The sequence below is a fragment of the Azolla caroliniana genome, unplaced genomic scaffold (assembly GCF_043228905.1).
Source record: "Azolla caroliniana isolate FFs.n. ecotype wild unplaced genomic scaffold, voAzoCaro1.0.p SCAF_5, whole genome shotgun sequence".
Taxonomy (NCBI): domain Eukaryota; kingdom Viridiplantae; phylum Streptophyta; class Polypodiopsida; order Salviniales; family Salviniaceae; genus Azolla; species Azolla caroliniana.
In genome coordinates this window covers 12,910,685-12,931,171 of record NW_028230440.1, presented here as the reverse complement: position 1 = coordinate 12,931,171, position 20,487 = coordinate 12,910,685, and the positions used below count along the sequence as shown (strand labels likewise).

Below are 20,487 nucleotides of genomic sequence, written 5' to 3'. Positions count from 1 at the left end.
TGAAGTATATATGGAGTACATCTTCCTCCCCATCCCACAAGATCCTTCCATTTTTTTTATCCTCCATACTCGTATTCGAGCTTGTGTTTTGTTCAAATCACCTTCCAATGTAATCTCTTGATGTGGTTCCTAAGCCTTATAGTAAAAAATTGTGTTGTTCCTCCATCCAATAATTTGCGTGTTTGTTTTTTCTCTTGTGCATTCGGTCGTCTCATGACGGTGAAGGTTTCGGGAAAGCATGCACCTCTCCTCCTCATAAAGGCGCATGGGCACTCGTGAACGTATGTTCTTCTTTTCCTTGTGCGTTCACCATGTGTACTCGTCGGTTCACTCGTGTGGTGAGCTCGAAAGCTCGACGAGTTGCGGTCAACGAAAGCCATCGGCCCTACAAAAGGGGCAACGAGCCTTTGCCCAGCAAGTAGTCTTCATCGACAGCAAAACACAAGTCTGAGACCCCTGTGGTCCCGCTCGAGTAACACACACGTGCGGAACTTTGCACCCATCATTTCATATTGTCTACAACTACAATCCAACGAAAAGGCATTGGGCGCTGAACGAAAAGCTTAGGGAGTATTCATCGAGTGTTGACGCGAATAAGTCATAGATCGAGGCATGCCTTTCTCTCTCTCTCTCTCTCTCTCCCCCCACCTCTTGCCTTCTTAGGAAGGAGACATGCATCAAGAACACATGTATACTCTGGTCCCATAGGTAAAAATTGGCCTCTTTATGGACGATAAAAATTCTAATTCTTGTCCGAGGCCTCTCCCAAAAGATTGGGTTGTTGTGAAGCCCAGCCAATGAGCTTGAGACATGTGAAGAAGCATCATTCATCATTATGAGTGAGCTTGAGACATGTGAAGAAGCATCATTCATCATTATGAGATACATTATGTCTGCACCAGGTCACATACATACATGCACACACACACACACACACATACATACACCCCCATCCAATCCAATCCAATCCACAATAACAAGAAGTAGAACATATGTATTTCTTTATTGTCCACACCCCCCTTCCCCCGGCTCATCATCTCATATCCCTCCTCCTCCTCCTTCTTCTTCTTCTTCTTCTTCTTCTTCTTGTGTTTCTACCCCCTCAAGACACACGGTCGCTCACAGACGGAGAAGGAATTACATACATACATATATATATATGTATGTATGTATGTATGTAGGTGAATGGCGTGTCTGGCGTTTAACGAAGCATCTTCATTTGCATTGAATGAAGCATCTCCATCAGCAGCATGGAACCACCACAAGGTTTCCTCTCTCTCTTTTTATGTAATTTGTTAAACCTCTCCTCCTTTCTGATTCTGATCAGCTACCACATGAAACTCGTAAGCAAACATTAGAGATTGGAATGAATTCATGCAGATCGTACATATCTTCCACCCTGTTCATGTGCACCTGTTTGAGACAGAGTTTCTCTTTTGCTAGGTACTCTCGTACAACACTACTTTTATTATATATATAGGCTTTACCTTGCCGTACAGAACTTCATTCTGATTGTAGTCTAAAAGTCAACCAGGGTTTCTTCTATGGACGTAAACCAGGATAGTGCTGCCTTAATACAATCAAATTTACAAATAACCTACCTAGATTTGAAAGTAAGTAGTAACGAGCTAGTAGTGGTTGTTGACACACTTCATTTCATAGCTAAATCAAATAGAAGGATTAGGATAATCTCTTGCGATCCTTTGCAATCAGGATAATCTGTAACACAAGTGTTAGAACCTGGGGTTTGTTAGAATCTTGTATCAATTCCACGACTTATCTTTGTATTGATTCCACAACTAAATGCTAACTGAAAAGACATGGTACATTGAGCTCGTGTTTCTAAAGAGATGTAAATGTTGTCCTTGTAGATTTCATATACTGTTCTGTTCGTTTTCTTTGCATGATCAAAAGCCGTGGTAATTGATTTTTTCCTCCAACTTTACAGCCATTCAAAACTGCAATGCTCTTCAATAGGAGAACAAAGTTCATGGTTAAACCTATTAGCTTCCATCCCAAACGTCAAAAAGATACGGTAGTGGAATCAAGATGTTTCAAGGTAATAGTATATATGGTTCAAACTTGTAATATGTTTGACTACTAAGTAAGACATGTTGAAGATGTTATCTTTCAAAGATGATAACTTAGGATTGGCATTTAAGGCAGAAGCTGCTGCAGGGTTCACAGATGAATTTGATATTGAGGACGCAAAAAAGGCATTAGTACGTATTGTGGCTAATACCAACCGAGGAAAGGTGCTTCATAATTATTATAATGATATAGTAGATTCTTTTGATTTGGTATATGTTCTTTTAAATTGTTAAATAACATAGGTGTCTGAACTCTGCAGAACACTACCGCTCAGCAAAGAAAGCAGATTCTAAAAATGATCAATGTACACACTCTATTTGCTACTGAACTGGATTGATCCTCGTTTCTTGTTTGACCGTCTCTTTAGGAGATCATAAAGTTAATTGCCATCAATGGTGGTATTTGAATACAATGTTTATGAATGTTTAAAACTAATCAATTTCCCAGCACTGATAAGTAGTATTTTGAAGCTTAAAAAGCTTTGGAACTTTTAATTGTTAGGTGTTTTGGCAATGCGATGTTGCCATGGGTTAATGACAACTAGCATACCTAAGTATATTAAAGATAGTTTCCGTAATAGTGAGTCTTTCTTTATATGTGTACATGAGTCACAAGCATATTTGCATGGAACAAAAAAATGACCAGGATTCAATTTTCTATCTCAGGATTTGGAAAATGTGAATCCTATCAAGGATCCTGTCAACTCACCTTTTTTGTCTGGTTACTGGTCACTGTTATACACTGCCGCAGTGAATGGTAACTCTCTGTAAGCTGTTGCCCGCTGTTTAAAAGTAAGCATGATGAGTTGGGATCAACGTGCTTTGAAGTTGGAATGTTTGTATTGCTTGTTTCTTTCGATTACATTTTATGTTTTGAATGGATGATTTTAGAGTCACTAAGCCATGCTTCACTTTATATGTATCTATTGTGCATTAATGTGTGAGAAACAAGGCATGCCATTTTTGAATAGATGATTTCCATTTTAAAGAAATTAAACAATGGTTATTGAGCCCTATAAATTTATATATTGTATCCATGTAAAGTATAGTTTGGATTCACTGCTGCAACAGTTACGTTTTACATGTGAGCCCTTAATTCTGTTAGAATTACCCGTTGTTACTGTGGGCTATCATCGTGTGTGGAAGTATGGTTTCTGCATTTCATTGTAATACGTTGTACATGCCAGTTGCCCAGGCGAAATGTCAGAGGCTAATTTTGAAATTTTTCCTTGATGGATGTGCAATATTGTGAATTCCTACAATATAATGATAATGCTTTATAGTTCAATTTTAACCATGGGCTTTCTCAGAGGCTACTGTAGATGAGTACGCCGGGGCAGAAGAAGGTCCATTTCTTGCTCGAATTAAGCCTTTAACTTTTGGATCCGTCAAGCAAATACGAAGTTCTCAGGTTTGCCCCTGATCAACAAAAGAAGCTACCATAATTAATCTCATATTTTCATCACAATGCATATAAATATAGGCCTTTGTAAACTGGCATCCACTATTTTTCTTACCCTTGTGCAACATTCACATATGTATGCATTATGTATACAGTATACATAATACCTACTCTTAGGTTTTAAAATCTCATGCATAATTCCCACCTTCAAGTATAAAGGATAGAGGCCCTCTCCAAACTGATATCTACTATTTTCATTAACATATGAGAAGATAGGATCTTTGCAAAATGATATCCAACACTCAATCTCAATTTATCACAAGCTTTGAACATGTGATGATGATGTCCTCAATCTTGATCTATAGGGGTCTTTTAGTAAACCAGATTTGGAAAACAGTAAAAGCTTGTTAATGCTTGATTTCTGCAAAAACCAATCTGCTATGCAAAAAGACGTCAACTTCCAAAATCATTTTTCTATAAAAACACAATTGTACGATACAGGAAAAAGTATCAACTGCTGATTCCAATCCGTTAAGATTGGCTCCTCAAATGCTCCAATATATCAAATGTTATACAAGTTTGAGAGGACATAGCATTCGTTCAAATATTTCAATGTATGTCTAGTGAGACTGGAAAACGAAAATTGTACACATTTAAACACATCTTGTGCATAAAAAGTGAAAACCAGGATTCAAAATTTATACTTAACATAGACAAATGTTCTTTACAGCAAAGAGTGTTCATTCTGTACAGTATCTTTATTCTCAAACCTTATTCACAACACTCGTCGCGTTTCAACAATAAATGTACCAACACAAAGCTTGCAGACATATTCATAAGACTCCATCATGTCCCTTGAAACATCAATCCCATCCATGCAAAAAAACTTCATTATGGAAAATTATTTTGGGTCATTAACATTCTACATCATGGAAAGAGCTAATATTTTTTTAATATTTAGGTGATCGATGTTGATAATGGTATTGCCAAAAACATTGCAGAATTCTCGTTTCTTGGAAAAAACGGTATTATTGCTCACACGTTTTCTCCCACTTCTCAGGTATTATGCATTGATTAGAATGGCATGGTTGTTTTGATGCCTGTAGAATCAGCATGGGTGTGATAGAGGTATATATATATACATTAAAGCCCCAAAGTAGAAAGAGAACTACGGTACAAGGAATCGAAAAGTATCTTAAGAAAGCATGCTTTAGTACACCAAAGAAAATGAAATTGGATTTGAATTCTATTGTACATGAAGCCATAGCTTGATCAGCATACACTGGGATAAGTCCTTGGCATCCACCATTTGCAACATTGTGTCATTTGAAGATTGTATGATCTTTTATAATCAAATAGACCCTGACTTTCCTATTTGGCAATGGAGCAAACTATCTTCCCTTTTTGAAGGCTCTCTGAGTAGCAAGAAATAGAATCTTCTTGTCAAATAAGATCGATAGCAGGCTGCTGCAAAATGTATGTGTGCTCTGCCTTGTAAGCTATAGTTGATCAAGTGTTTAAAATTCCCATCTCATGATCATTAACCAACCTCAGATGTAGAGCTAACACTAGTGTTTGGAAAGCTTTCTTTATTAGTGAGTCAAGTTTCCTCCTCAACATGCATGAAATAGTAGGAAATGATGAGAAAATACCACGAAAATTTTAGGAGATTACGATAAATCTATACCTTAATATCAGATTTTGTGCCTCTAATATGTATGTATGTATGTGCCTCTAATTTTGTTCCAACCAGAAAGTTCAAATTTGTTTGCATTGAAGTTAATATTTCTGAAATATAATGTACTTGTGGATGGCAATTTGTGCAAGTTCCTTTTTTCATGAGTTTTCAAAGAGAATTTCATTCGACAGGCACCCTTACAATCAGAGGAAAAGTTGCTCCATCAAAAACCACTGGAAAAGAAACAATTAGAGTGGATGTAACATTTGATGAATTTAGGGTAATATTTGGTGATTGGACATCTCCTATAGTTTCACTGAGCTGGATCAATCCCCAAGGGTAAGATATTTGTGGTCAGATGAGTATGTTTCTAGATATGTGCCACTGTACAGTAAAAAAAAGAAAACTATATATTTGCTATTCTGTTGCACAGCTGGATTGATACGACCTTTCTAGATAAGGATTTGCGTATTGGACGTGGCGACAAAGGATCTGTCTTTGTATCAGTGAGAGCGAAAAATGTGGATTCCTGAAATTATGGAAGAAAAGAATGTTTTGTATGAGTCTTGTTTTATTGTACAATTTGTGATTTCTTTGGATGTTTTATGTGAACATGCAAGCTCCTGAAGTAAACAAATATGGTGTGACGTTGTCATTTGAACCCTGTATATTCTGAATCATGAGTGCATGATCGACCTATGAAGGTTCTTCTGCTTATTTTTTCTATGAAAGGTTTGTTTTCTTTATTGGTTACCTATGGATGTGATCAGCTATAATTATACAAGACAACATTTATTTCATCGAGCATGTTAACCATTCTCGGTGGACATGGTTCAAACATAAGTTCCTAAGACACCCTTGAATTTTGGGAGTTACTTATAAATTATTAAATGATTCAACAATTTGTATATCAATTGCCGAGGAGTTAATTTCATATTTATGGGTTACATATGGATGTGGTTAGATCTAAAGTTTTTTGTACAACATTGGTGTGATTGGGATTAACATATCTTTATAGGCATACTCCATGTGTAAGTTCTTAAGACACCCTTGAATTTTGGGAGTTTGTAAATTACTAAATGATACTCTAGGTGAATTAGGTGCAAATGTTGTTATAGCATTATGTCAATGCACCACATAATTTTCTCAATGTCATGAATGATATCATACTACGTAATATACTTGAATGCATTGACCAACACTCTTTTCCATACGAATGCAAACAAATGTGTAAGTTATCAAAACATTCTTATGTTTTTTTTACACTTTTTATGTTAACTTTCTTACCTTAAAACAAAATTTTGATGTGAATCGCAGAATATTGCTCAGCCACAACCGAGTAATGAATCACTTCAATGAGAATGGAGAACAGAGAAATGGGAACTAAAGAGTGAACACAAGATGTTTACGTGGAAAACCCTAATAGGGAAAAACCACAGGACCCCACAAACTCCGAACAATCACTATGAAGAGAAGGGGTACAACAGAGACTCATAGGCAATGACCCCGAGCTTGGTTTCTTCGCCAGGTGGTGGTTACAATAGAGTATCGCTCTGTATCTCTCTCTCCCTCTCTATCGCTCTCACTGTACAACAATTACAACAATATGCAATGCACACAATCTCTCATAAAGTGATTGCCCTAAGTCATATTTATGGTTATATGAACTTAGGGCTATTTACAAATATAGCCTCAATGTGCTTATTCAAGACATATTTACAAATCTATCTTCACTTCCGGTTCTCACCGGGTTCACCGATCCGGTTTCCGGATCTCTTCCGGTTCTCACCGGGTCTTCTCCATTCATATCCGGATCCCATCCAAAGGGACCAATTTCCCAACAATCTCCCCCTTCACTCCGGCATGGGATGTCTCACCAACCTGATCCGCTTTCGGCATGCGTCCAGTTTGTCGGTTATCAGCACCTTGGTCAGCATGTCTGACCCGTTCTCCTCCGTGTGGATCTTCATCAGTACGAACTCTTGATCTTCTACTCTCTCCTAGATCCACTGGTACCTCTGCTGGATATGTTTCGTCCGGGAATGGCAGGCCACATTCTTTGCAAGGTGGATGGCACTTTGACTGTCGCAGTAGAGCCGGTATTCTTCCTGTTGAATTCCTAACTCTCCGATGAAGTCCTTCATCCAGATTATCTCCTTGCCGGCTTCTACAACTACCATGTACTCCGCTTTCGTTCTTGACAGTGCAACGGTCCTCTGCAGCCTCGACTACCATGATACAGCTCCCCCCGCATAGGTCATGATATATCCGGATGTAGACCGACTAGTATCTGCATCAGCAGACATATCCGAATCTGTCAATCCGTCAAGTTGGGGATTACCGGAGACACATACTCGAAGTGCCTTTCAGATACCGAAGTATCCACTTGACCGCGCTCCAATGCTCTTTGCCGGAATTGCTCATGAACCGGCTCACCACTCCGATTGCATATTCGATATCCGGTCGGGTACATACCATCGCGTACATCAAGCTTCCAACGGCAGAGGCATATGGTATCTTCGTCATGTCCGTCTTCTCCGCCTTTGTCCTCAGACTTTGTCTTCCGGATAGCTTGCAGTTTGTCGGAAGCGTCGATCAAACTGGATTTGCATCTGACATGTTGAAACGTTGAAGCACCTTTGTCACGTACTTCTCTTGTGACAACGACAACAGCTTCTTCTACTGGTCCCGGATGATATGCATCCCCAATATCTGTCTTGCCGGACCCAAGTCTTTCATTGAGAAGGTCCGGTTCAGAGCCTTCTTCAGCATCTGTATCTTGACTTGGTCTTGTCCGAAGATTAGCATATCATCCACATACGAGAGTAGTATCAAGAAGTCTCCTCCATCAAATTTCTTCACAAAACACGTAGTGATCGGCTTGTGTTTTGTGGTACCCTTTGATCAATCATGAAAGAGTCAAACTTCCGGTACCATTGCCGGAGAGCTTGCTTCAGTCCGTATAAGCTCTTCTTCAGGCGGCATACCAAGTGCTCCTTCCCTTTCTTCATGAATCCTTCCGGTTGCTGCATGTAGATCTCCTCTTCAAGGTCACCATGGAGGAATGTTGTCTTGACGTCCAGTTGCTTTACCTCGAGGTCCATGGTTGCCGCTATGCCCAATATCGTCCGGATGGATGTCATCTTTACTACTGGGGCAAAGATCTCATCGAAGTCCACTCCTTTCTTCTGCTAGAAGCCCTTCACCACGATTCAGGCCTTATACCTGGGTGGATTTCCGGCATCTCCCGGTTTCAACTTGTACACCCACTTGTTCCGGAGTGCTCTCTTCCCTTTCGGTAACTCCGTCAGTTCATATGTGTGGTTCTCATGCAAGGAATCCATGTCATCCTGCATGGCACTCAACCACTTGCGGTTGTGGGTGTCTCTCTTTGCTTCTTCGAAGCTTTCTGTCTCCCCCTCATCAATTAGCAACACATGCTCTACATCCGGAAATCTCTGGGGGCCTCTTCTCTCTCGGAGAGGATATCTCTGTCCTTGGTTTCTGACTATCGGTTCCTCCGTTTATTCCTCATCCGAATACAATTCGGGATCTTGTCTAGTTCCGGTGTCTCCTTCTTCTTCTCCTTCTTCAGTCGGTTCAATTTCTTGTCCATATCCGGCTGGTTTGTCGAGGGTCATCCGGTTACTGGCTAACATCCGGTTTTCATCTGGGTATATCCTTTTGTCCTCATACCAGTTTTCATTGGATGATCCGGAGTTGATCATCTTTTTCTCCGACTCCCAGTCGGCAATGGTCTTGTCTTCCATGAAGACTATGTCTCGACTCCGGAACACCTTCTTGTCAACCAGATCCCACACCCGGTAACCGAACTCATCATCGCCGTATCCAAGGAATATGCATGGTCGGGACTTCGGATCCAGCTTTGTTCTCTTGTCCTTCGCCACATGCACATATGCGAGACACCCAAACACCTTCAGATGCCGGTAAGATACATCTTTGCCTATCCATACTGACGGGAACACAACGTTCCTTATGTTCGACGCTCGGCCACAACCGAGATTCTTTTCATACACAGAAAAACGGGAAATAAAACACGACACAGAGAAGAGAAATGGTACACACACACTACACAGGAGATTACGTGGAAAACCCCAAACTGGAGGAAAAACCACGGCAGCCCACAGGCTGCAAACTGTCACTATGTATGAATCTACAAAACAGTGCGTTCTCGGAGGCAACGACCTCGGACTCACGCTCTTCGCCACAGACAGCGGTTACAATAGAGGCAACGACCTCGTTCTCTCTCTCTCTCTCTGTACAGTTACGCGCTCTCTCTCTCTCCTTGCACCAACAAGAAAAGGAATAACAACAACCTCCAACACTCAGCTAAAAGTTTGCCCTAAGTCATATTTATACTAATAGGACTTTTCGGCTATTTACAAATATAGCCTCGATGGGCTCTCAGAAACATATTTACGAATATGTCTCTTCCTCCGGTTCATACCGGGCCTGCACCATCCGACTCTCCGTAGCCGGGTACTCCTCATCCGGTTCATACCGGGCCTGCACCATCCGGCTCTCCGTAGCCGGGTACTCCTCATCCGGTTCATACCGGGCCTGTATCATCCGGCTCTCCGTAGCCGGGTACTCATCATACCGTTTCGGCACTATTCTTCTCCCTTCCCATCCGGAGGGACCTGTCTCCCAACAAACTCCCCCTTCACTCCGGCATGGGATGTCTTACCAATCCGATCCTCTTCCGGCATGCGTCCAACTTGTCGGGTGTCAGCACTTTGGTCAGCATATCTGACCCGTTCTCGGCCGTGTGGATCTTCGTCAGTGCGAACTCCTGGTCATCTACTCTTTCCCGGATCTAGTGATACCTCCCTGGATATGCTTCGTCCGGGAATGGTAGGCCGCATTCTTAGCAAGGTGGATGGCACTTTGACTGTCGCAATAGAGCCGGTATTCCTCTTGCCGTATACCGAGCTCTCCGATGAAGTCCTTCATCCATAAGATTTCCTTGCCGGCTTCCACAGCTGCCATGTACTCCGCCTCCATGGTTGACAATGCAACTGTCTTTTGCAGCCTCGACTGCCATGAAACAGCTCCCCCTGCATATGTCATTACATACCCGGATATAGACCGGCTGGTATCCACATCAGCCGACATGTCCGAATCGGTGAAACCGTCCAGTTGAGGTTTTCCGGAGCCGAATCGGAGACACATATTTGAAGTGCCCTTTAAGTACCGGAGTATCCATTTGACTGCGTTCCAGTGCTCCTTGCCGGGATTACTCATGAACCGGCTCACCACTCCGACTGCGTATCCTATATCCGGTCAGGTACACACCATAGCGTACATCAAGCTCCCGACGACAGAGGCATATGGAATCTTCATCATATCCGCCTTCTCTGCTTTCGTCTTTGGGCTTTGCTTGCCGGATAGCCTGCAGTTTGCCGGAAGTGTCGATCCGACCGGTTTTGCATCTGACATGTTGAATCGGTAAAGCACCTTTGTCACGTACTTCTCCTGTGACAGCCATAATTGCTTCGCTTTCCGGTTACGGATGATGTGCATCCCCAGCATTTGTCTTGTCGGACCCAAGTCTTTCATTGAGAAGGTTCGGTTGAGAGCCTTCTTTAGCATCCTTATTTTCACTTGGTCTCATCCGACGATCAACATGTCATCCACGTATAGAAGGAGTATCAGGAAGTCCCCTCCTTCGAACTTCTTCACAAACACGCAGTGATCGGCCTACGTCTTGTGGTACCCTTGATCGGTCATGAAGGAGTCGAACTTCCGGTACCATTGCGGGGAGCTTGCTTCAGTCCGTACAGGCTCTTCTTCAACCGGCATACCAGGTGCTCCTTCCCTTTCTCCACAAATCCTTCCGGTTGCTGCATGTAGATCTCCTCTTCGAGGTCGCCGTGGAGGAATGCCGTCTTCACGTCCAGCTGCTCTACCTCGAGGTCCATGCTTGCTGCTATACTCAGCACCGTCCGGATGGAGGTCATCTTTACTACCGGGGCAAATATCTCCTCGAAGTCCATGCCCTTCTTCTGCTGGAACCCCTTGACCACGATCCTGGCTTTGTATCTCGGGGGGTTGCCGGCATCTCCTGGTTTCATCTTGTACACCCACTTGTTTCGGAACCCCGCTTTCCTTTCGGCAACTCCACCAATTCATACGTATGGTTCTCATGCAGGGAATCCATCTCATCCTGCATGGCACTAAACCATTTTCTGCTGTGGGTGTCTTCCTTTGCTTCTTCGAAGCTTTCCGGCTCCCCCTCATCGGTTAGCAGAACATGCTCTGCATCCGGAAATCTCTGGGGCGCCCTTCTCTCTCTGAAAGGATATCTACGTCTTCGGGCTTCGGTAACCGGCTCCTCCATTTGCTCTTCATCCGAATCCGATTCGGGGTCTTGGCCGGTTCCGGTCTCAGCTTCCTCTACTTCTTCTTCTGCCGGTTCGGTATCCTCACCGTAACCGGCTGGTTCCTTGAGTACTAACCGGTCTCTTGCCGGTTGGGTCTGCACATCGTAGAGTCTATCCTTACCGGTCGACTCGGAGTTCATTATCTTCTTCTCCGACTCCTAGTCAGCGAGCGTCTTGTCCTCCATGAAGATAATATCTCGACTCCGGAATACCTTCTTGTCGACCGGGTCCCACACTCGGTAACCGAACTCATCATCACCGTAACCGAGGAATATGCATGGTCGGGTCTTTAGATCTAACTTTCCTCTCCGGTCCTTTGCTACATGCACGTACGCGAGACACCCGAACACCTTCAGATGCCGGTAGGATACTTCCTTACCGGTCCACACTCTCTGTGGCGTGTCTCCGTCCAAGGGTACTGAGGGTGATCTATTTATCACGTATGTCGCCGTCGACAGTGCCTCAGCCCAAAACTTCTTGGGTAGTTTGGCATGCGCTAGCATACTCCGGACCCTCTCCATTATGGTCCGGTTCATCCTCTCGGCCAGTCCGTTTAGTTCCGGCGTCTTCGGCACGGTAAATTCGAGCCGGATTCCCTTCGAGCGGTAGTACTCCTCGAACTGCCCCCGGTACTCTCCTCCGTTATCTGCTCGAACCGCCTTCAGCTTCCGGCCGGTTTCTCTTTCCACTCTCGCGTGGAGCTCTTTGAAGACGGATAACACCTGATCCTTCGTCTTCAGTGGTGTGGCCCACAGCTTCCGACTGTGGTCATCTATGAACGTCACGAAGTACTAAGCTCCAGCATGTGACTTTGTGTCTACTTGACACACATCCGTATGCACCAACTCCAGTGGTGCATTACGTCTCATCGGTGGCCTTGGTCGGAAAGAGGTCCGGTTCTGCTTACCGGCCAGACAATCAGTGCACTTCTCTAAATGCACGTTCTTCACTGGAATGAGGTTGTCGTCTGCAAGCCTCTTCATCCCTTTCTCGCTCATATGACACAGCCTCTTGTGCCACAGCTCACCGGCAGTGTCGGATGCCACGTTCACTTCTTCCGGACATAACCGGGCATTCATCAGGTACAAGGTGTTTACCTTCCGGGCCCGAGCCACAATTAGGCTCCCTTTGCTGAACTTCATGACACCGTTGCTGATGCTACCTGTGTAGCCTTCATCATCTAGCCGACCGGCTGATATCAGGTTCAGACGAACTTCCGGAACGTGTCGGACATCCTTCAGCAGCAACTTGCATCCGGTTGGTGTTGACAACCACACGTCTCTTATGCCGATAATCCGGCATGTACCTTGATTCCCCATCCGGACACAGCCGTGGTCACCGGCTGAGTAGGATGAGAAGCATTTCCGGTCCGGGGTAAGGTGGAACGATGCTCCGGAGTCTACCACCCAGGTCATCTCGTCGCCGGCAAGGTTTATCTCACACTCCTCGGTGATGAGCATCAACTCTTCTTCACTTGCCGCAATTGCCGTCGTTCCCTTCCGGTCCGGCCCCCTCCGGTCTTTACCGTTCCGGTCTGTACCGTTCCGGTTCGGGGTTTGCTTTGAATCGGTACCATTGGTTTCCTTGTCTTTACGGAAATGCCGACAGTTCTTTTGGAAGTGTCCCGGCTTGCCGCAATAGAAGCAAGTAGGCCTCCCCCTTGACTTTGACCGTGTCCCCGACTTCTCCCGGTTCTGGGGACTACGGTTTCTATGTCTTCCACGTTCCGATTCAGTAAGAAGCGCTTTGGAGTCAGAGCTCATATCTTTGTCTTTCCGACGCGCCTCCTCATCTAGCAGGCTCGACTTTACTCTTGCTAGAGATAACCGTTTTCCTTCCGGCCCGGCATTGCCCAAAGTGACAACCAACGTCTCCCAGCTATCCGGGAGGGAACCGAGCAGGAGTAGCGCTAGTACCTCGTCGGCAAGAGGTACTTCCAATGACGTTGCCTGGTGGATCAGCCCCTGGAAGGCATTCATGTGCTCCGCCATGCTGGAGCCATCTTGGTACTGGAGTCTTACTAGCTTCCGGAATACCGACACCTGATTGACAACATTTTTGTTCTGGAACATTATGCCGATCTTCTCCCAGAGCTCATGAGCCTTGCTCTCTTCATTGAAGTTGTTGTATAGGCTCATGTCAATGAAGCACCGTATGTACGCCGTTGTCTTCATGTGCATCACCTCCCATATCGCGGCGTCGATTTTGTCGGGTCTCTTGTCCCCGAACTGAACCGGCAGCCAGAGGTCTTTAACAACGAGCATGTCCCTCATCTTCGACTTCCATACTGAATAGTTGGAGCCGGTGAGCTTGAACATGCCGCCAAATGATTCGTCCATTTTCTGTGTCGATTTCGCTCTGATACCAATTGACGGGAACGTAACGTTCCTTATGTCCGACGCTCGGCCACAATCGAGATTCTTTTCATACACAGAAAAACGGGAAATAAAACACGACACAGAGAAGAGAAATGGTACACACACACTACACAGGAGATTAACGTGGAAAACCCCAAACTGGAGGGAAAACCACGGCAGCCCACAGGCTGCAAACTGTCACTATGTATGAATGTACAAAACAGTGCGTTCTCGGAGGCAACGACCTCGGACTCACGCTCTTCGCCACAGACGGCGGTTACAATAGAGGCAACGACCTCGTTCTCTCTCTCTCTCTGTACAGTTACGCGCTCTCTCTCTCTCTCCTTGCACCAACAAGAAAAGGAATAACAACAACCTCCAACACTCAGCTAAAAGTTTGCCCTAAGTCATATTTATACTAATAGGACTTTTCGGCTATTTACAAATATAGCCTCGATGGGCTCTCAGAAACATATTTACGAATATGTCTCTTCCTCCGGTTCATACCGGGCCTGCACCATCCGGCTCTCCGTAGCCGGGTACTCCTCATCCGGTTCATACTGGGCTTGTATCATCCGGCTCTCCGTAGCCGGGTACTCATCACACCGTTTCGGCACTGTTCTTCTCCCTTCCCATCCGGAGGGACCTGTCTCCCAACACATACTTTCTAAGGTGAGTCTCCTCCCAAGGGTACTGAGGGTGATCTGTTTATCATGTAGGTCGCAGTCGTAAGCGCCTCAACCCAAAACGTCTTGGGTAACTTGGCATGTGCGAGCATGCTCTGGACTCTCTCCATTATGGTCCTGTTCATCCTTTCGGCCAACCCGTTTAGTTCCGGTGTCTTCCGCACGGTGAATTTGAGTCGGATTCCCTTCGACCGACAGTATTCCTCAAACTGCCCCTGGTATTCTCCTCCATTATCTGCTCGAATCGCCTTCAGCTTCCGGCCGGTTTCTCTTTCCACTCTCGCGTGGATCTCCTTGAAGACGGATAACACTTGATCCTTCATCTTCAACGATGAGACCCACAACTTCTGGTTGTGGTCATCTATGAACGTCACGAAGTACTGCGATCTGGCATGTGACTTCATGTCTACTTGACACACATCGGTATGCACCAGCTCTAGTGGTGCATTCCATCTCATCGGTGGTCTTGACCGGAAGGAGGTTCGGTTTTGCTTGCTGGCCAAGCAATGGGTGCACTTCTCAAGTTGCACATCCTTCACCGGAATGAGGTTGTCTTCGGCAAACCTCTTCATCCCCTTCTTACTCATGTGACACAGTCTTTTGTGCCACAGCTCACCGATAGTGTCAGATGCTATGTTCACTTCTTCTCGGCATATCTGGGCATTCATGAAGTATAGTGTGTTGATCTTTCGGGCTCGAGCCACAACTCACCGGCAGTGTCGGAAGCAACGTTCACTTCTTCTTCCTGGCATAACCAGGCGTTCATCAAGTACAATGTGTTGACTTTCTAGGCCCAAACAACTATTAGGATCCCCTTGCTGAACATCATGACTCTATTCCGGATGTTACCCATGTAGCCTTCATCATCTAGCCGACTGGCTGATATTAGGTTCAGTTGAACCTTCAGAACATGTCAGACATCCTTCAATAGCAACTTGCATCCGGTTGGTGTCATCAACCACACATCTCCTCTGCCGACAATTTGGCATGCCCCTTCATTCCCCATCCGGACACAGCCGTGCTCACCGGCTGTGTAGGATGAGAAGCATTCTCGGTCCGTAGTAAGGTGGAACGACGCTCCGGAATTGACAACCCACGTTGTCTTGTCGCCAGCAAGGTTCAACTCACTCTCCTCGGTGATGAGCATTAGTTCCTCTTCACTTTCTACGATCGTCGTCGTTCCCTTCTGGTCCGGGCCTCACCAATCCGAACCGGTTCGGTTCGGTGACTTCTTCGAATCGGTACTATCGGTTCCCTTGTCTTTCCGGAAATGCCAACAGTTCTTCTGGAAGTGCCCCGGCTTGCCACAATAGAAGCAAGTGGACCTCCCCCTTGACTTTGACCATGTCCCCGACTTTTCCCGATTCTAGGGATTCCGATACCTTTGTCTTTCGCGTTCCGATTTGGTAAGGAGGGCTTTGGCGTCGGAGATCACCTACTTGTCTTTCTGACGCACCTCCTCATCTAGCAAGCTCAACTTGACTTTTGCTAGGGATACTTGTTTTCCTTCCGGCCCGGCGTTGCCCAATGTGATAACTAACGTCTCCTAGCTATCCGCGAGGGAACCGAGCAAGAGTAGAGCAAGTACCTCATCAGCGAGAGGTACTTCCAACGAGGTTGCCTGATGTATCAGTCCTTTGAAGGCATTCATGTGCTCCGCCATACTGGAGCCATCTTGGTATCGGAGCCTCACTAGCTTCCGGAATACCAAAACCCGATTAACAACATTTTTGTTTTGGAACATAATGTTGATCTTCTCCCAGAGTTCATGAGCCTTGCTCTCTTCGTTGAAGTTGTTGTACAGGCTCATGTTGATGAAGCACCGAATGTATGTCATCGTCTTCATGTGCATCACCTCCCACACTGTGGCATCAATCTTGTCCGGTCTCTTGTCCCGGAACTGAACTAGAAACCAAAGATCTTTGACCAATAGCATATCCATCATCTTCGATTTCCACACTGAGTAGTTGGAGCCGGTGAGCTTGAACATGCCGCCAAATGATTCTTCCATTTCCTGTGTTGTTCGCTTTGATACCAAATTGATGTGAATCGCGGAATATTGCTCGGCCACAACCGAGTAATGAATCACTTCAATGAGAATGGAGAACACAGAAATGAGAACTAAAGAGTGAACACAAGATGTTAACGCGGAAAACCCTAATAGGGAAAACCCGTGGGAGCCCACAAACTCCAAACTATCACTATGAAGAGAAGGGGTACAATCAGAGACTTGTAGGCAACGACCTCGAGCTCGGTTTCTTCGCCAGGTGGTGGTTACAATAGAGTATCGCTTTGTATCTCTCTCTCCCTCTCTATCACTCTCATTGAAGAACAGTTACAACAACATGCAATGCACACAAACTCTCATAAAGTGATTGCCCTATGTTGAGAGACAAGCTCAACATCGGCCGGATTGGCTGAAGAAGCAACAGTTCTTCTGGAAGTGCCCCGGCTTGCCACAATAGAAGCAAGTGGACCTCCCCCTTGACTTTGACCATGTCCCCGACTTTTCCCGATTCTAGGGATTCCGATACCTTTGTCTTTCGCGTTCCGATTTGGTAAGGAGGGCTTTGGCGTCGGAGATCACCTACTTGTCTTTCTGACGCACCTCCTCATCTAGCAAGCTCAACTTGACTTTTGCTAGGGATACTTGTTTTCCTTCCGGCCCGGCGTTGCCCAATGTGATAACTAACGTCTCCTAGCTATCCGCGAGGGAACCGAGCAAGAGTAGAGCAAGTACCTCATCAGCGAGAGGTACTTCCAACGAGGTTGCCTGATGTATCAGTCCTTTGAAGGCATTCATGTGCTCCGCCATACTGGAGCCATCTTGGTATCGGAGCCTCACTAGCTTCCGGAATACCAAAACCCGATTAACAACATTTTTGTTTTGGAACATAATGTTGATCTTCTCCCAGAGTTCATGAGCCTTGCTCTCTTCGTTGAAGTTGTTGTACAGGCTCATGTTGATGAAGCACCGAATGTATGTCATCGTCTTCATGTGCATCACCTCCCACACTGTGGCATCAATCTTGTCCGGTCTCTTGTCCCGGAACTGAACTAGAAACCAAAGATCTTTGACCAATAGCATATCCATCATCTTCGATTTCCACACTGAGTAGTTGGAGCCGGTGAGCTTGAACATGCCGCCAAATGATTCTTCCATTTCCTGTGTTGTTCGCTTTGATACCAAATTGATGTGAATCGCGGAATATTGCTCGGCCACAACCGAGTAATGAATCACTTCAATGAGAATGGAGAACACAGAAATGAGAACTAAAGAGTGAACACAAGATGTTAACGCGGAAAACCCTAATAGGGAAAACCCGTGGGAGCCCACAAACTCCAAACTATCACTATGAAGAGAAGGGGTACAATCAGAGACTTGTAGGCAACGACCTCGAGCTCGGTTTCTTCGCCAGGTGGTGGTTACAATAGAGTATCGCTTTGTATCTCTCTCTCCCTCTCTATCACTCTCATTGGAGAACAGTTACAACAACATGCAATGCACACAAACTCTCATAAAGTGATTGCCCTATGTTGAGAGACAAGCTCAACATCGGCCGGATTGGCTGAAGAAGCCGAGGACTGGATCGGTTGGGACCGATCGGTTAGGCCGAGTGCGTAAACCGGGAGGCCGTTAGGAAAGATATTCCGTGAGGAATATATTTGGGAGTTAGTGTAGGAGCTCTTAAAGAGCATTGAAGTACGGTCAGTACTTCTGTTAGTCCTTCGAGGACTTGTATAAAAGTGTTCATGGAACACACATATGTATAGAGTAGTGAATCGAGTTTTTGTGGAATATAGTTCTGGTGTTTTCTCTCTCTCACTCTCTCTGTCTCTCCCGCGTATACAACGTAAGCTCAAGCTCTCCATTAAACCTGAGTTTTCTTCCTTCTGTTCGGTCTTCATACTTGCTTCTGCACGTTACTTTTTACATGGTATCAGAGCGCGAGGGTTGAGAACCTCCCTGCAGCCGACACAACTTAACGAAGAAGAACAAGAAGAACGATGGATAGAGGCATGGCGAGCTCGCTTCCAACAGAGAAGCTCAACAGAACCAACTACGCGTCTTGGTCCTACAAGATGCACCAGTACCTGCTCGGGCACGACACCCGAATCGACATACAGAGACTTCCCGTCGTGGGAGCAATCGGCGAGCAGGGTATTATACTGCTTCGCGTCGTGTGTGGGCGAACAGCTATTGAGCTATGTTTGGGATGCAAAGACGCCGAAGGGTGTGTGGGAAAATCTGAAGAAGATTTTTGCCGCGAGCACCACAGCCAGGAAGCTTCATCTCCGACAGGAGTTGAGCAACCTATGACAACGCGACTTGTCGGTGGCGGACTATACCTCGAAGATCAAGGATATCTGTGACTCCCTCGCCTCCATAGAGGTGAAAATCGAGGAGAGCGAGATGGTCCAGATCTGTCTTGGAGGTTTGGCGTCGAAGTCGGAGCGTTCCGAACGGTTGTGTGTACCTGGGAGAATACGTCGTCCTTTTTCAACTTACAGTCAATGCTCCTGGTAGAGGAGAACCACGCGGGTGCGTCTACAAGCATGCACACCGACAACAGAATGCTGTACACGGAGGGAGATAGGCCCCGTGGACGTGGAGGACGAGGCGAGTCGGTGTGCAATGGAGGCGGCCGACGAGATCAAGGAAGAAGGCACCGAAGTGATGCCGACAGCAACTCCGGACCCTCCGGAAACAGGGGGAGTCGAAGCGATGAGAACCGGCAAGGGAAGGCCATCGCGGAGTGCTAGTACTGTGGCAAGAAAGGCCACAGGGAAAGTGAGTGCTGGAAGAAGCGCGCCGATTCGGAGAGAACCAGTTCCGGAAACGGCTCCGGACATACCGACAAGGGAAATCGGCAGCGATCGCACTACGCCGAAGACTCCGGGAGAGCCAGAGAAGGGTCTGCCTTCGTGACGAGACACGAAGCAAACTCAATGAAATGGACCACCCCGAGATCGGACGAGGTGTGGTACGTAGACTCCGGCACGTCAAACCACATGACCAGCCATAAGGAGTGGTTCTCGTACCTTGAAAAACCGATACAACCTGGAGTAGTCGCAACTGGAGACGACACTCCGCATCCCATCGCGAATGTCGGAGAAGTTCCCCTTAGCCATGTCGGGCAGAAAGGGAAACTCATGAACGTGTTGCACGTTCCGACAATCACGAAGAACTTGGTCTCGGTCGGACAGATCGTCGACCAAGGGATGGAGGTTCGGTTTACACACCTCGGGTGCTTCATTGAGGAAGAAGGCCGTGTGATTGTGCAAGGGCGCAGAGACGGGAGGATGTTCATCCTCGACTCCACTGATGGTGGCACCGCAATGTTCGCAAAGGGAAGAAAAACCGAGTCGGACATCGACTTGTGGCATAAGCGGATAGGCCACGTCAACTACAGCGGCTTCAAGATCTGCAAACGAAACAGGTAGTATTCAGATTGCCCAAATTTAGTGGCCGAAAGGCACAAATTTGTGAAGCCTGCCAGCTCGGGAAGCAACACCGACTTCCTTTCCCAAACGAGCGAAACCGGAGCCGGAATAAGCTCGACCTTATACACTCCGATGTATGGGGGCTGGCACAAAACGTTAGTCTTGGCGGGAGCCGATATTTCGTCTCCTTCATCGACAACCACACGTGGCACACGTGGATCTACCTCATTGAGAGGAAGAGCGAAGTCTTCGACTGTTTCCGGGACCTCAAAGGGTTCGTGGAAACTGAAACGGGACGAAAGATCAAGTGCCTGCAGTCGGATGGTGGGAAACAGTACTTTTCTGGTCAATTCAACGGTTACCTACAACAAATGGGAATTCGGCGCGAATTCAGTAGTAGATACACGCCGGAGCAGAACGGCGTG

At 45.9% G+C, this 20,487-nt stretch overlaps 1 protein-coding gene across 5 annotated transcripts; it reads left to right on the top strand.

The window, feature by feature from the left end:
• The first annotated feature begins 1,114 nt into the window (after positions 1 to 1,114).
• On the top strand, positions 1,115 to 5,733 carry LOC147864174 (putative plastid-lipid-associated protein 2, chloroplastic). Of its 5 annotated transcripts, none has more exons than XR_015529844.1 (9): positions 1,118 to 1,266; positions 1,949 to 2,059; positions 2,163 to 2,255; positions 2,351 to 2,395; positions 2,757 to 2,847; positions 3,401 to 3,501; positions 4,494 to 4,517; positions 5,362 to 5,509; positions 5,604 to 5,733. XR_015529844.1 is itself a non-coding variant. In XM_087320118.1 (9 exons), exons 1-9 carry the CDS (start codon positions 1,186 to 1,188, stop codon positions 5,701 to 5,703), a joined length of 834 nt encoding a protein of 277 aa, XP_087176244.1. In that variant the 5' UTR covers positions 1,127 to 1,185; the 3' UTR covers positions 5,704 to 5,733. The 5 variants fall into 5 exon arrangements, 4 of the variants coding, with proteins under 4 accessions (XP_087176248.1, XP_087176244.1, XP_087176247.1 ...); XM_087320118.1 differs by having other exon boundaries at positions 1,127 to 1,266; positions 4,454 to 4,517; XM_087320122.1 differs by having other exon boundaries at positions 1,115 to 1,266; positions 5,362 to 5,733.
• The last annotated feature ends 14,754 nt before the right edge of the window (positions 5,734 to 20,487 follow it).